At 33.0% G+C, this 16,424-nt stretch overlaps 1 protein-coding gene and 1 non-coding gene across 11 annotated transcripts in view; one reads left to right on the top strand and one right to left on the bottom strand.

Moving 5' to 3' along the window:
- Positions 1–16,424, top strand: part of ATF7IP (activating transcription factor 7 interacting protein) — a 110,862-nt gene that overhangs the window by 16,918 nt on the left and 77,520 nt on the right. For 3 of the 10 annotated variants that reach the window (XM_072765985.1, XM_072765975.1, XM_072765972.1), the window contains exons 1-2: positions 457–796; positions 1,688–1,747. The exons of 4 other annotated variants lie outside the window; for them this stretch is intronic. Coding sequence is in view for 2 of the 6 variants with exons in the window: in XM_072765968.1 (XP_072622069.1) it covers positions 780–796 (17 nt within the window). In the remaining 4 variants the exon portion in view is untranslated. Of the gene's footprint in view, positions 1–454; positions 797–1,687; positions 1,748–16,424 lie in introns of those variants that run through there. 3 more of the 10 variants (XM_072765981.1, XM_072765968.1, XM_072765969.1) reach the window with 3 other exon arrangements.
- On the bottom strand, positions 16,081–16,202 carry LOC112917638 (small nucleolar RNA SNORA40). Its single transcript, XR_003234500.1, has one exon. It is a non-coding gene; the product is annotated as a small nucleolar RNA SNORA40 (small nucleolar RNA).

Below are 16,424 nucleotides of genomic sequence, written 5' to 3'. Positions count from 1 at the left end.
TATGGCAGATTCCTCAAAATAAGCTTTGTTGCCAGCATAGCTGTAATGACTCTAGTCTCTTCCTGCAGTTATTTAAAATTATTGTCAAGATTCAAAAATTTGACTGCAAGCTTTAACCATTCTGTTAGATTTAAGTACTTGGGGGTTTAGACTCTGTGGTGGAAAAAAAATCTTTAATTAGCCTTCTATAAGTAGAAATTGACTATCAGGATTTAAACAATTTAATTTTCCAGAAACTATAAAAATTGGCACTCTTTTCATGATAAAAGTACTATAAAAGACAAAAAAAAAGGGCCTTGAGCAGACTTTTTTTTTTTTTTTCTGGACTGAAATGGAGGCTTTCTTTCAAGCGTATTCCCTGATGTTTGCTGTGTGTGATTTGGCTCTATCTCTGTAACTGCCAATATGTGGCATGGATTTCAGGCTGCCTGGGATCTGGATGTGCCCAAAGTCTGTATTGCAAGTCCGGATTCACAGGCATTGTGTTACAAAACTGGCTTGCTGCCTTCTCTGTTTTCTGTGTCCTAGGCAGCTGCATTGTTTGTTGCAGTATATGCATTAGCTGTTGTCAGTGTTCAGTTTCCTGCAGACTGACAAAGTGGGAGGGGCTTTGTTTGATACATAGCTGAGTTTTCACTGTGTGAGTTCTTGAGTGCACATTGCAGCCATCTTAATTACACTTTAGTGCAACTGAGACAGTGCAGCTGTCTCAAAATGGCTGCTGACCTGGTCTTTGTAGCTGCTTAGGCAGCAACTATGCCAGTGAGGAGACTTGGCACATGCATCAGGACCAGAGGTAAGGACCAATTACTCTTTATCTTTGACCATTTTAATTAAAAAATACTTGAATTTTCTGAATTTACATAGGCAAGGTGAACTTAGAGCTTGCTTGCTAGGAAGTTGAAATGTTTGCTTTAAGCTTCTTTTAGGGAAACAGTACTTAGGATGGTGAGGTCAAAGGTTAAATTCCTGTAATTTCTCACCATTTTATGTTCTGTCATTGTCAGAACATTTGATCACCACAATAGTGTTTTCTGACCTTAAATAACTTAATATTCTTTTTGTGTTGGATATTTTAGTTTGTTTGATTTTTTTTTTTTTTTTGGTAGAAATTGAAAACAATGTATTTGCTGAATAGATTTTTTTTTTTGGGAAAGAAGCCATAAATAAGCCTTGTTTTGCATGAAGAGTGAGATTTCTGTGTGTGTGTGTGTGTGTGTGTGTGTGTGTGTGTTGGAGCTATTGTTTGGTAGCTTTCTGGGAAGAATGTTAATTCTCTGAATATAAGTCATAGCACAGAAAGAAAAAAAATTTTTAACAGATTTTTTTTGTACTCTGGGTTCTAATTCTTTCTCATTATGCTGCCTCCTCTTGGCCATTTAATTCTTTCACATTTTTAAGGGTGCTAACTTTTTATTCTAATTACTTTTTGCTTAAATTGTCATTCAGATTTTTTTAAATAATAAATTTATTTTTCTGTCATTCAGATTTTGAATTAGAAACAAGTTCATATGTAGGTCTGCATACTCCTTTTCTTTCTAGCTAATGTATTCTAATGCAAGAGAGCTTAAATAAATACTCAGTTGTTTTAGGTTAATAGATATTAATTGTTGATATCTACTTTAGTCTTAGTTAAAACCTGTGGTATATTTAAAAATAATGTAATTCAATGATTTTGTAAATTTAGTTTCACAGTTTCCAAAAGACTTTAACATTCTTCTGAAGTGGAAACATTTATTGAGATATGGTAAGTCAATAGTGACCCAGAGGGTAAGAAGAATGAAATTTTTATTTACATAATATTTCAGATATCAGAAATTTTAAACTCTAGTGTTTAAATTGTGGTACTTACTAAAATTTTTAAATAAATGTTATAGTATAATTCTCTAGTTTTGTCAAGGGATATATGAATATATCCTTGACTAATATGACATAGAACAGTAAGTTTTGAATTTTCTAAGTACTGCAACTTTAGAAAACAACTTCTTGCACATTAAATTCTTGTGATTGACCCATGTATTTAAAAATGATACATATGATATTTTATTGGTTTGTATTTATTTTCCAATTTAAAAGTATAGTATTACTCTAAGTTTATTTAATAAAAGAACAATTAGGCTTTTACAATGAAAACAAAAGTTTGAAACCAGATTATCTATCACAATTATAATCTTTCATTAGTGTCAGGAGGTTGCTTATTTATTAGGTTGCTTATTTGTAGAACTTTAGTTGCTAAGAGACTGTAGAATTCATTTTGAGAAGTATTCTAGAACATATATTCCGTATGTTCTTTTTTAATTTCATGATGGTAAAATATTAGATCTATATTTACACAAGTTAACAGTTTGAAATTGCTGTCTTGCCACAAAATTGCATTTATATTTTTTCTTTTTTTGACAATTTTTTTTCTTAATCATTGGTCATTTATTCTTTGGCTTCAAATATATTTGGGGTCACTGATTCAGTTTCATCGACAAATTTAGCATATTTCACTTCATTAACTTACTACTCTTTGAAATTGTTAGGAGTCTTTTATGTGATATAATAGATTATAATAATATGAACATTACATTATATAAATCCAGTAATATGAGGTTGCCCCCAAAAGAAAAGAACAACAAATTTAGTGTTGTGAGAGAGATTTTATCCATCATGCCTTTCAGTAAGGTTTTGCCCTAGAGTGAATATGACATAGGAAGTGAATGTGCTTTGTCCTTAATCATGGTCATTTTCATACCTCTCATAGTTTGAACCACTCACTGTATTCAGATATTTTATACAATTCAAGCCAGATATTCAGTTTGTTCTTCATTACTGGAGAAAAACTGGTTAGGTTGAAATTATCAAAGCAGTTTATGTTGATCTTCAAAGTAGGACCTTGGGGAAATTTTAATGATCTGCTCTTTTTGCCTTCTATCCTGGATTATAAAATTTACCTTCAACGTCCACAAGATGACTCCATTGATTATTGCTTATACATGGGAAAATACAAAGTGGTTACTTAGGTTATTATTGCTAATTCTTTCAGGGCTGTGTTGCATTTTTGCAACTATAAGCATAAACTAGACCTCACTGGGATTATTACTTTTGGGACTGATGACAGTTTTCAATTTGTCTATGCTGAATTCCAGATTAGCTATTAGGCTGCATAATTGAAGGCATAATAAATCTGGGAGCTGGATAATTAAGATTTAATGTTCTTGTTTTGTCGCTATTTGTACTCCCTATTTGTCCTTTTTTTCTGAGCCATTTCTTTAAGCATGAACCTTAAAGAAAATGTTGAAGTTAGTGGAGAGAAACCAACTGAGTTCAAATCTAAATTTGAATTGCTTTTACTACTTCTTATATTGGTGAACTCATTCTATTTTCTGACTTTTGCTTTCTAATCCTTAAAATGGGAAAAAAATTGCCGTTTCTTTGGCAAGGATATGCTGAGAATCAGCTTACATCATGTTTCTGAAAAGAACCATGAAATACTACACATGCTAATTTTCTAGTAATATTTGTATGTATGTATGTATTTATTTATTTATGTTTTTATCTAATGCAACTGGATTAGGGAATATGGTATATTTAAACAGTATGGGAAATTTCTCATATAACTCATGCTCAGAAGCAAGAAGTGCTGACTAATGTTAGGACATCCACATCTGGTTGGTAATATGTTATATTTATGTTAATACTACTGATTTCATTCTGTTACATAGATTAGCCACCTTGTGCTGTATGTGGATAGTGGCAGATGTGTTTATTAAGTAAAGTCAATATAGAATGTTGGCATTACAGAATTAGGGGAGTAAGTGGGAGAATGTTTTGATTCTAGTTTGGCTGAGTCCTCCAAATATTCAGTGAGAAAATAATTTCTCTAAAGGGATGACTTGAATTCGGGGCCTAGAGTTTTCTGTGTTTCAATACAAATGAGAATCTTAAGAACAGTGTTTTATTTAGTAGCCACAAATTGGCAGCCAACAGACCATCCTTGAGCCGCTGCCTTATTACTCTAGCTGTTAAAGTCCTATTTTACACAAAAATCAGGGTGTCTTATCTCTGAAAAACAAAAGATAGGCAGTGCTAAGAATGTATTTTTTGCATCAGAAAAATAATCTTGAGTGGAGTAGCTGCTGTCCCCTTCAGATAGGGCCTATACAGTTTATAACTGTTCCTGTACACTAATTACATTACCTACTGGGCCCCGGTAAACTCTTCCTTTTAAATCCCTATTCTATTTACTTGAGATTGTTGGGAGCCTTTTTCTGTTTAGGATATAGCTTCTAACCTAGAAGGAAGTAAGCACAAGTAAAGTCTAGCCTACTTTGCCTGGTAGGAGAGACTGCATGTGTAGAGACCGTTTACTGTTTAGAAGATATGGCACCTTTACTAATTTTAAGCTATATTATTAGATATATTAGAGTACTCTATATTAGAGTGCCATGGTGTTGATTGAAGGAGATCCAATGACGTCAGCAAAAATTGACAATAGAACGAAAGTGAAGAGATTAAAGAAATATTAATTAGAATTGTGAATACCGTAAGGTCTTTTAATGTGATAACAGGTCCTTTTTTCTTTAAATATTATCACAGTGTTAAAGACATCACTGTTTATCATTTGGATGTTATTAATGGTGATATTGAACAAGAAAAAACTAAAGTATATTCAAAACATAGTTGACTGAACAGTAAGTGAAATACCTTTTATAAAGATTTTTGTCTAAATTGGTTGAGAAGTCTTAGCACTAAAAATGAAAAAGTTGCTAGTAGAAAATTTTCTTAACTGCACTAGAATAACTTTAGAGGCCATTAGCCATTATAAACTTATTTTTGTTAAAAGTTTGCTTCTGTTTATGTAACATTAACTGTCTCAACTATGTTGAGACTACTTTGATGATCCAGAAAACATGGTAGTTTATGATCATGAAGTGATTTGATTTTGAATTCACATTTTCCAGAGTGAACGCCAGCTTCTTAGCATTCATGTAATACCATGACATTGTTAACTCCAGGGAAATGTTACTCATTTTTGGACGATGGCTTTAAGTTAGAGAGGAAACTTCAGTGGAAATTGAAAAGGCATTTAACTTGTACAGGAAACACTGATTCTCCTCCTTTCTGAACTTCTCACACTCCCAAAAGAGATAGTGATTTGGAAGAAAGTTTAAAATCCATTCAAAGGAGATTTTTTTTTTTTTTAAACCGCTGAAGTTAGAACTTTCACAGAATTCGCTATTAGTAATTTGTAGCAGTCAGTTCTTAGTCATTAATGTGTGTAAATATGGAAACGGTGAAAACAGTGCTTATTCAATGAATCCTTTGAGTTTAATGAAAAGATGGAATTTAACACCATGTCTCAGGAATTGCTTCTGTTCTGCCTAAGGATTTCTGCCCTTTTTGTAGTAAATCAGGTGCTACTATCCAGGATAGTCATGTGACCAGTTGCTTTCCTTTACTGACATGAAAGTATCATGGCATGAATTGTGGAAACTATTAGCATAGAAGTCGTCAGAAAGGGATTGTTTTTGTCTGGTACTACTATTAAGTAATTGTATAGTTTTGGATAAATTAAATTTTTTTTTTTTTAAATTTTAAGCTCTTCATGCCATTCTGCAACTATTAAAAGAGATCCGTGGTTGGATTTGGATTAGATAAGGAGTCAGGAAAGAACAGGAACTTTGGAATCTGAGTCAAGGTGAACTCATTTTCTTTCACTGACTAGTTCGAAGTTTATATGAGAAATGTATATATGATGCTGAAAGTCTTATGCATTATTTTTTTATGGGATGAAGCTAGTTGCTTATTTTCAGAATCCAGTTTTCTTATCTAAAATGGGAATAAAGTCTACCATACTGAGTTGATAATTGGGATTTAAATGAGCACAGCATATTTGAAGCTTTAGTGCAGTGTGCGGCACAAATTAAATATTAGTAAATATTGGTTGCTTTTTCTGCAGAAATTTTTCTGCAGAAAAATTTCCCTCTGGCACAATTTTTTTTCTTTTTCAATCATTATGGAATTGTGGAGAAATCTGGGCTACTTGGATATTGTAGAAAAGGATCTTTAGGGCAAGGGGTTGTTAGGGACCTGGCTGATTTGCAGAAAAAAAATCCCAGAAAGCAAGATATTTCAATCTCAATGTGAAGACTTTATAAAGAGTTTGAAGGGGACACAATAAGAATTCTTACTGGTGCTAAGGCAGCATGATAGAGTGAAAACAAAAATAGATTGTGAATTGATCAATTGATTCAACAACTTTAGCAAACATTATGCACCTATTGTTTGCCAGGCACTGTTTTGATATCTGACAAAGAGATCCCTGCCCTCAAGGAATTTACACTGGGGTAGGGGGAATGAGAGGATAGATACTAAATATGAGAAGGTTAAAATACCAGGAGATTGAGAATCCGGGATAGGGTAGAATAATGCATAGTGAATAGCTAGGTGAACCCTCCCAAAATGTGGTCTGTGGATCAGTTCAAGGTCAATTTGGATTAGTTTTGTCTATTTATTCCGGGTCTTCCATGAGATAAGAACTGAAATTAAGAGTGTTTAGAAATTTTTACATCAATCTGATAAAGTAACTTTATGTCAGTTGGGTCAAATAATAAAAATAATTGAGGCATACATTTTATATGCTTTCTTTTTATTTCACTTTCTAAGTAATTCATTTTTGTTGTATTTACAAAAGTGTTGAGCTTTGATGGATTAGAGATAAGACATTGGTTATTTACCATTATTAGTTTACAAAGCACTGAGCTAGATTACTAACTAATATTGTTGGCACTTCAGTAAGCAGGTTGAAGAGAATTTAGGCTTCTTATGATTAACTCACTTTCAGGTGATGGTTTAACTTACTCAGCTTAAAAAAATTATAATTTTATACATTATGTATATATATATATATATATATTTAAAGATTTTATTTATTTATTCATAGAAACACAGAGAGAAAGAGAGAGGCAGAGACACAGGCAGAGGGAGAAGCAGGCTCCATGCAGGGAGCCCGATGTGGGACTCGATCCTGGGTCTCCGGGATCATGCACTGGATGGAAGGCAGCACTAAACCGCTGAGCCATCTGGGCTGCCCAATTTTATACATTATATTTTATGCGGGATTAAATAGTTTTAGGTCCTTTGATTTTCAAGCACTTTTATTCAAAGAGTTGGATGCATAAAGTAGGAAGAGAGAGGGAGGACATATCTCCAACAAAATTAAAACTGGAAGGAGTACAATACTTGGGTGATTTCCAAATCTGGGATTTTATGATCAATAAGTCAAATGTTACATAAACAGTGTATACACTGTGTGAAATTTCACTATATTATATATATTCCTGTTTCTCCTCCTGCTGCTGGTGGAGCACAGATTCCGAAAAAAAATATGTAGTTGTTTGAAGAAATCCGCTATTACTTAACAAAGAAAACTGAGGTAACAGGATTATCATGTATTAGAAGTCTTCTAATTACTGTTGATGTGTGATAACTTTATTTTCCCCCTAATTTAGAGCCCTGTTGTCTTTATTGTATAATAGGGATAGTTTGAGAATGATATTTTAAAGTAACTGAACATAAAATTAAAAATGAGGAACAGAAGCACCTGGGTGCTCAGTTAGTTAGGGGTCCAATCTTGATTCCCCAGTTGGTTGAGGGTCCAACTCTTTTTTTATTTTTATTTTTTATTTATTATTATTATTATTTTTTTTTTGAGGGTCCAACTCTTGATCTCAGTTCTTGATCTAGGGGTCATGAGATTGAGCCCTGCATTGGGCTCCATGCTGGATGTGAAGCCTATTTTAAGAAAATAAGGAACACATTTTGGATAACCCCTAGTTAGCATATTAAGTATTTCTTTTCATTTTATTATTATTTTAGATGTGGCACTAATCTAGTTTCTAGACTTACTTGAAAATGAAGTTTAGTATATTTAGGCTCACTAAAATAAGTGGAAAAATAGAAGTGAAGAGAGAGTTATTTAGTAGGTGATAAAGTAATTATTGAAAAAAATGTAAACAAAGGACTTCATAGACAATGACTCAACTCTTGCTGGCCAGTCAGATCTGGCCATTTAAAACAACACAGGAATTTAATACATTGGTCTATACTACAGAAAAAACAAAGGTTTTTGAGTATCTCTGGTGTTAAACATATTTTTGGTGTGGTGGGGGGAAAATGTCAGTTACATAAGATTATAAGTTGATTTTTTTTCTAACTAGCCGACAGTTAACATGGACAGTGATTTGACTCTTGCTCCGTCAGATCTGGCCAATTAAAACAGCACAAGAATGGTTTAGGTTAAACAAGAATGTGACACTGACAAAATATATTCTTGTATAGATATTTGTAACTTAACATGCCTGAGTTCATAAAAAAAAGTTTAGTGACAGTAACTAGTGGTAAATATTTTGAATTACTTAATTATCACACTAGTGATACTTGAATATGCATGAAGTCTTAGTGTTTGGTCAAAAGTGGTGTGGTTTTAAGACCAAATCTGTTTAATAATCATTTACTATTTAAGTGATTAATAAAATTTGAAAGGTGGATGTAGAGTTGAATGAAGACAGCTTTTACCTAATGTGAATTGTAATTTATATTTTTAATGATTGTTAAAAAAACAGTTACTGGATTTATATGGTATATTGGTCTGTATCACAAAAAAAAATAAGTTGTTGAATATCTCTGGGTGTTAAACACATTTTTGGTTTAGTAGGGTTAAAATGTCAGTTACATAAGAATTATAAGTTGATTTTCTCTTATTACCTGGGTTTGAATCATTGGTAAATAGATAAGTAGATATATTCTAGAACCAGTCAGTGCCTGTTGGGGAACAAATGGGGGAGAGTTTACTCAGCAGTATTCTCCTTTAGTTTGGTCATGAAATGAGGACTGCTTTATGTAAATTGTTCTTACTGGTGCCAGCTAGCTGTAACTGCAGTCTGGCTGTGCTAGGGCAGCAAATAATATGTGTCATGGATTTTCTGTTTGGAACGTATAAGAATTCAGCCTTTTGGACTGAAAGAACAGAGTTGATGCTTTAGAATAAGAGTACTCAGTCCTCCACAACTGACAATATGTGGAATAATGAGAAACTATAAGCCTTTGAAGCTTTTAGTTCTGTTTTTATAGCTTTATGCCTATTGATACTATTGGGTAATATGTGGGAGGTACTTAACTGCACACAGTTGCTGCAGTCCTAATAGTTGGCAGAATAGAAAGCAGTACAAAAGAATTCTGATTCTAGGCATCTTCACTTGCAACAGTCCTTTGGAGGATGTACTTTGTGTGTTCTGTGAGCTTCATTGGCATACTGTCTGACGTTTTTTGGCTTTTGTGGTTAATGGGATGTTTGCTGCACAAACTACACAACAGATGTGAATCACTGTTTGAAAGGAATTTTAATATGTAGCCAATCTACTGTATTTCTGTTTTTTTTATGAATATGAACCAAGAAAGGAATTTAGTCTCAAGAAGGCTGTTCTAGAAGCCTGCATTAGCTTTTACTGTTTATACAAATGAACTAAGTTGCAGTGGTTTACAGAAGAGGAAGTCCTTTTCACAATATCAAGCTACCCACAGGTAAGACATTCAGGTCCTTTTTTTTTTGTGACCACTGCCATCTCCCACCCCCAGCCCCCAGGCCTTCTATCAGCTCTCACCTTTGGGAAGTTTTTTTGTTTGGTTTTAATTTTAGTCATACCAGGATTGGTAGATTGTTTAATGTAAATTTTCAGGAGATTTTGAATACCATATTTGGATTTTGTCTTTTAAAACATGATTTTCACTTTTTATAATTTTCCTCAGGTTTGTTTAAATGAACTAACAGTGGGCTTCATATATGAACATTACTCATACACATAATATATTCATATTACATAGAAATTAGTTTTAGACCTCTGTTCATTATAGTCCTGTTACTGTATTTTCAGTTGTAGTGACACCAACTGGTACATGCAGAGAAATGATGTTTTGTAACCTTACTAAACTATAAAGTTTTAGAGTAAATGTACCACTTTGAATTCATCATCAACATCTGACTGCTTCTGTTTTCACAAATGGTTCACTGACATACATTAGATAATGTATATTTATATATGTATATATATCATGTATATACATTACATATAACATGGTCAAGTTTTCCAGTTTCAGTTACCCTTTCCATTTCTACATATTTAAATGTATCACCATCTTAACAAAGTGAACTTAAGTCTAAAACTAAAATGAATATTAGAAATTTTATTTTAATATTTTATTTCTTAAGTTAGGTGAAATTTGCTAAAGGCACTTGTTATATTATTTTTTTTGTATGCTTGAAAAATTGGATGCAGAAAACCATAATCTCATTGAAATAAAAAGTATACAATATAAAGAATATATAACCATACTATAAAGGTGTGAAGATTTATATTTATAAAGAAATGAAAGTATATGTGTCTTAGCTAATAACAGTATAAATAAATATATAAAATATATTACTGATGGATACAATTTTGGAGGATGACTGTGAGTAGGTAACAAAGCAAGGCTAGTTTAGAGAAATAGAGGAGGAAAGGAATGGTATTAGGCAGTTCTTGGCTCTTTGCCTCCTTTTCTAGATGCTAAAGAGCACGATCTTTCTGCAACCTAAAAGTGTTAGTTTTAGATGGGATTTTCAGTTCTCTAGACTCTGAAAGGGCATTGGTCATTTATTACTACATGGCTGGATACTTAAAAACTAGAGCCCAGCTAGATTGAATGTGGTAGAAGCCACACTCATGTTTCAGGGGTACAAACGGTTTCCTGTCTTTTTGACAGTTTTGCTATGGCTTTTGAAAATTATTGTTCTAATATATATTTTATTAAAGTAAAAAACTTATGTTTGTGGATGTGTGTTTCATTTGATTTAACAACATCAGTAGGATTAGAGAAATGGTGATAGTAGAAAGAGAGCAATTTTGATTAATTTGCTAAAGGTTGGATTGCGTGAGGCATGCTTCTCAGTGTGGAGAACACAGATGTTTAAAGCAGTTCCTGAAGTTTTCACACTTCTCCAGAGCGTAATTGTTAGGGAGAATGTTAGATTGAGAAGATAGTTGAGGTCCAGAAGATAGCTGAGGCTGACTTGGGGTTTTATTTATAGGTAAAGAGGCAAGGAGGTAGGCAAAACAGTATTCAGTAAATAATCAGTTGGGAGTCATAGCAAAGAAAGAGGAGGGAAAGTTGCACAGAGGGAAAGTTAGACCAAGAAGCCTAAAGGGAATCCTGTAAGACAAAGATAAATGTCTTGAGGATAAAGCTGTATAATTTTTGATACTATTGAAGTTGAGTGTGAATGATCCCAAAATCTGAGGTATAAATTTTGAGTTTTTAGTTTTTGTGTTCCTCAGGCCACAAAATTTATTAGCAAGCAATGTTGAATAACAATATCTTGTAAGTGGAGTAGACTTAGGTGGTCAAGTAGGTGTAACATCACACTTCTTACAGAAATCTGTTTATTATTCCTGACATATAATTATCTAGTTTAAGTTTCAACATTTCTAATGACAGAAAAGAGAGTCTCTAATTTCATAAGGCATTTGCTTTTTTTTTTTTTTTGGACATCTGAGCAAATGAACAGTTGTTGATTTTGAGGAGAAATTGGCCTTTCATTGTTTCACTTCTGCACTCATCTGTCTGGCTGCCTGTTTTTTTCTGTGTTTGTATCTGTTTTACACATATGATAGATCTACACTATTTAAAGAAAGCCATTAAAATTCTCCTGTGTTGGGAAGCCCCAGTGACCCAGTGGTTTAGCACCGCCTGCAGCCCAGGGCATGATCCTGGAGACCCTGGATGGAGTCCCGCGTCAGGCTCCCTGCATGGAGTCTGCTTCTCCCTCTGCCTGTGTCTCTGCCTCTCTCTCTCTCTTTCTCTGTGTCTCTTATGAATAAATAAATTTTAAAAATCTTAAAAAAAATTTCCCTGTGTTTTCTAGGCTAAATATCCTCCATTTCCCCAACTATTCTTCGTATAATATGTTGTTCTAGGTCATCCTTTAGCCTGGTCATTCTATTTGTCTTTTTTTTTTTTTTTTTTTTGAGTCTTTCTTTATCTGGGCCACTCAGAACTAAATCTAATACTAATAAATGTCTCCTTTCCTTTAGACTGAGTGCTTCTGTTCTGCAGTTCAACTTTGTGTTGACATTTCTAGCTCTGTTGCATTTTATTGATTTTGCAATGAGTTCAAATCCTTAGATATTTTTCACACATACCATTGATACCCTTTAATATGCTTGAATATTTGAAGCAAGTGTATTGCTTTATATTTGTAGTTATGTCTTCTTTTTAATTTCTAATGTTGTTTATTATGCTTTCTTTCAATTTTCCTTGATACGTTTTCTACTTTTTAATAGTTTTTTCAAAGAACTGGCTATTGCTTTTATTGTTGCTTGCTGTTTTATTGGGTTTTCTCTCATAAATTTTTGCTTTTATTACAATTCCCTGCTTTAGGGTTGTACTTTTCCTCCTTCACTGCATTTTTGAGTTTGTGTTTCTTTTATTAATATGTACAGTTTAAGGCTATCGAGTTTATTAATATGTACAGTTTAAGGCCTCTGAGTTATTATTTCACCACTGATTTCCTCTTTAATCCAATTTTTTTTTTCGTTTACAAGGGGATCCTTTTCCTCTTGTTTCATATTTGCTCATCTAACTTTGTTATCCTATGGACAGAGGATGTGACTGATTTTTTTTGTCTTTGAATTTATTATTTCCTTATCACATATGTGATCAATATTATTATTATTATTATTATTATTATTTTAAAACTTATTTATTTATTCATGAGAGACAGAGAGAGAGAGAGGCAGAGACATAGGCAGAGGGAGAAACAGGTTCCATGCAGGAAGCCTGATGTGGGACTCGATCCCAGGGCTCTGGGATCATGCCCTGAGCCAAAGGCAAATGCTCAGCTGCTGAGCTACCCAGGCGTCCTTGTAGTCAGTATTAATGTATGTTGAATGTGTTCATGAAAAATGCATATTCCGGGTTTGTTGGATATATAATTCTATTTTTCTATTAAGAAATAGATGCATTATTTATATTTCATTTTCTTCATCTGTAGATTTTATAAAGAGATCTGATTATGGATTTATTAGTTTCTTTCTGAATTTTTTAAATCTGTTTTTGTTTCATGTGATTTGAAGCAAAATAATTTGGTGGATTTTACCTTTTATCTATAGGAAATATATTTTCTTTTTGTCCAATTACTTGATTTTCAATTTGAATTCTTTTTTTCATGATATATATAGGTTTTATGTGTATACTTACCTTTTTTTTGGTTAGCATTTCCTTATTGTATCATTTTCTATCCTTTATATTTTTAACCATCCTATACTATTTTAGTAGAAGGCATGTCTCTTGTTTATAATAATGCACTTCTGATATTTTTGTTACTTTATCCAGTTTGAAACCTGATATTATTTTTAGATTGACAGTTCATTATTTTTGCCCCACAGTTCACAGCCCCTAAATCTTTTAACTCCCATCTTATATTATCTGAGATTTTAATTCCAGCATACTTATTTTAGTTGATGGATTCTGTTATGTCAGCCAGCTCATGAGTTTTACTTGTTCCTTGGAGCTTTGATGTTTTCTTTTCGAGCATTATCTAAGTTCCCTAATTTGAGTTCCTCCCCCATTTCTTAGGTTCTTTTTCTGTCTGACTTTGTACTCTATTTTTTATGTAATTGTTTTAACAAAGGTCTGTTTCCTCAGTCTTTGCTCAGAAATAATATCTTTACTTCTTTATCCTATTGATAACTAGTTTTTCTGGCAATAGAATAATATGCTAAAAAATAACTTTTCCCCTGAACTTAGAGGATGTTGTTATTTATTTTACCATTCAGTATTGCTGATGACAAGTCTGATGTCAGTTTAATTCTTATTCCTTTATAGTTAAGTGACATTTTTACTCTAAGTTATTAATATTCCTCATTGGTTTTCTGAAGTTTTAACGCAAATATGTCTAGGTGTTAGGTTTTTGTGCTTGCTTTAATTTAGTCTGTTTTGGTAATTAGCAGGCCTGTTCTATGAAAAACGTAGATATATTTTTAAATTTAACTCTGTGAATTGTTTTTCTTATTTTCTTTTCTCCTCAGTTCTTTTTTCTAAAACTCCTCATCACTGAAAGTTGTTGCTTCTGGGTATGTTCTTAGCTTTTCTGTTTTTCCTTTGTATAATATTTTGAGAGGACATCTGGTCTTGATTAAGTGTTTCTTACTTCAGCTGTGTCCATGCAGCTCTTTTTGTAAATTTCTAAGATTTTAGATTGATTTCTTTTCATAGCTACTTGTTCTTGTGGTTATAGTACCTCTTCAAAATATTTAATGTACTGTTTTAAAATGTTTTCTGTTCATTCTTCTAAGTAACTAGTTCTTTTGTTTGTGGAGTTTGGCATCTATTTTGTGATTATACTCTTTTTTTGTATTTGAGATTTCCTGTTTTACTTTGGGTCAGTGCTGACTGAAATGATTGCAAGGGGTTGGGAAGTGGTACTTGTACTTGCTCATGAGGAATGCTGGAAATTTATCCTTTGGGTGGTAGCCTTCCTTCCTTATCTCTTCTGTAGTTTAGTGTCTGGGTGGGGCAACTAATACATTTCTAAATGTCACTGCTCCTCTGGCTTAGCATTAGCATGGAAGAGATTGGGAAAAGTGGAATGAGTTTAACTGTTAAGATACAAATTACATGAATGGGTCTTCATTGTGAAAATTCAAACTGGCACATCTAAATGAAACTTGGCATTTATATTCCCTTGTCTTTCCCCAAGTGAACTTCTATAAACTAGTCAGGCATTTATCCTTCCAGACTTTAAAATATCACTTGCATGCCTATATTAATGTTAAGAAATAAATTATTTTTGTGTTTTAATAAATTACTTTTTAAAAATGACTTTATAAAACCTGGAAACAATTTATCTACTGCTTATATGTTTAAGTCCTTTCTATTTTATTATCCCATTTAACCTGTGTAACATTTTTATGAGGAGAGGCATTGTTAGAATTTTAGTTTCATAGTTGAGGATACTGAGACAAAGAATGGATATATTATCCTGAACAGGTAACTTAGCTAGGAAATGATAGTGCCAGTATTCAAAAAGATATATCTGGCTCCAGCTTTTGCGTTAGTGTTAAGAATTCTGCAATTACTTTGTTGTATGCTTTACATTCATGCCCATGAAAGAAATCTACAACATTCTTAACTTTTCAGTGTTAAGTCAGGATTCTCCACAGTATTTTTTTAAAAAAGATTTTATTAATTTATTAATTAGAGACACAGAGAGAGGAGCAAAGACATAGGCAGAGGAAGAAGCAGGCTTCTTGGAGGGAGCCTGATGCAGGACTCGATCCCAGGACCCTGGGATCATGCTGTGAGCCAAAGGCAGATGCTCAACCACTGAGCCACCCAGGCACCCCTCCACAGTATTTTTTAAATGCTGTTTTCTTAGCGATGGATATTATATTTGTTTGTATTTTTTTAATTTAAAGTCAATAAATTGTTGTTTAAGGAGTTTTGCATGTGACTCCTTCCACTGTCAGTCACCCTAGTTCCTCCATAGTCAGAATCATAATCTTCAAAATAGCCCTTTTAAAAAGAACTTTTTGTTCAGTTCACAGTTGTCACTGCCATTCAGTCAATAGTTCTTTTTGGATGGGTCTCTTTGATCTCTACTTGTGTATGGACATTCTGCAAGAATTCCTCACTTGTAATTTTTGGGATCCAGTTTATTTAAGCAGTTTATTTAGGGTCATGTTTAGGATCTGCCTGGTTCTGAATGTCAGACACTCTCTAAACATGAGTAAGTTCAAATCATATTTACCACTGAATTATCACACCCTAGAATTGTATAGATTGTTGGATTATGCCAATAGTTTTAAGTCCAGATGTTATGTTCTCAATTAAAACCTAAAGAGAAAGAAGGCATCTTTGTTTCAAGTCAACATTAAAATTAGAATACTAATTCGGTAGAGCTGAGATTTCCATTATATCCTATGCTTTTAATAATTTTATAGTCTTGGAGCCAACCTTCATGTTTATTAGTGCCCTATCACTTTAGCCTCTTTTAGGTATCATATTTTTTCTTATCTGTATCATAATTCATATTTGAACAATGAGTTCTGGATAATAAAAGGAGATTTATTTTTCCCACTTGTATAAAACTTTGTCCACAAACTAAACAAAAACAATATGTATTTTTGCTATTTTGGTAGAGGAGTAGGTATTCTGATACATTCCTTTTAAAAAAATGTTAGTGTATCTTTTCTTTTAAACTTATTTTTATTTTTTTTAGAGCAGAGGGGAGTGACAGAAATAATCTTATTATTTTTTAAAGATTTTATTTATTCATGAGAGACAGAGAGAGAGAGAGAGGCAGAGACACAGGCAGAAGGAGAAGCAGGCTTCTTCCCACAAGG

Source organism: Vulpes vulpes, chromosome 8, assembly GCF_048418805.1.
Source record: "Vulpes vulpes isolate BD-2025 chromosome 8, VulVul3, whole genome shotgun sequence".
Taxonomy (NCBI): domain Eukaryota; kingdom Metazoa; phylum Chordata; class Mammalia; order Carnivora; family Canidae; genus Vulpes; species Vulpes vulpes.
Note: the sequence above shows the minus strand (reverse complement) of the source record. Positions and strands in the feature narration are given on the sequence as shown.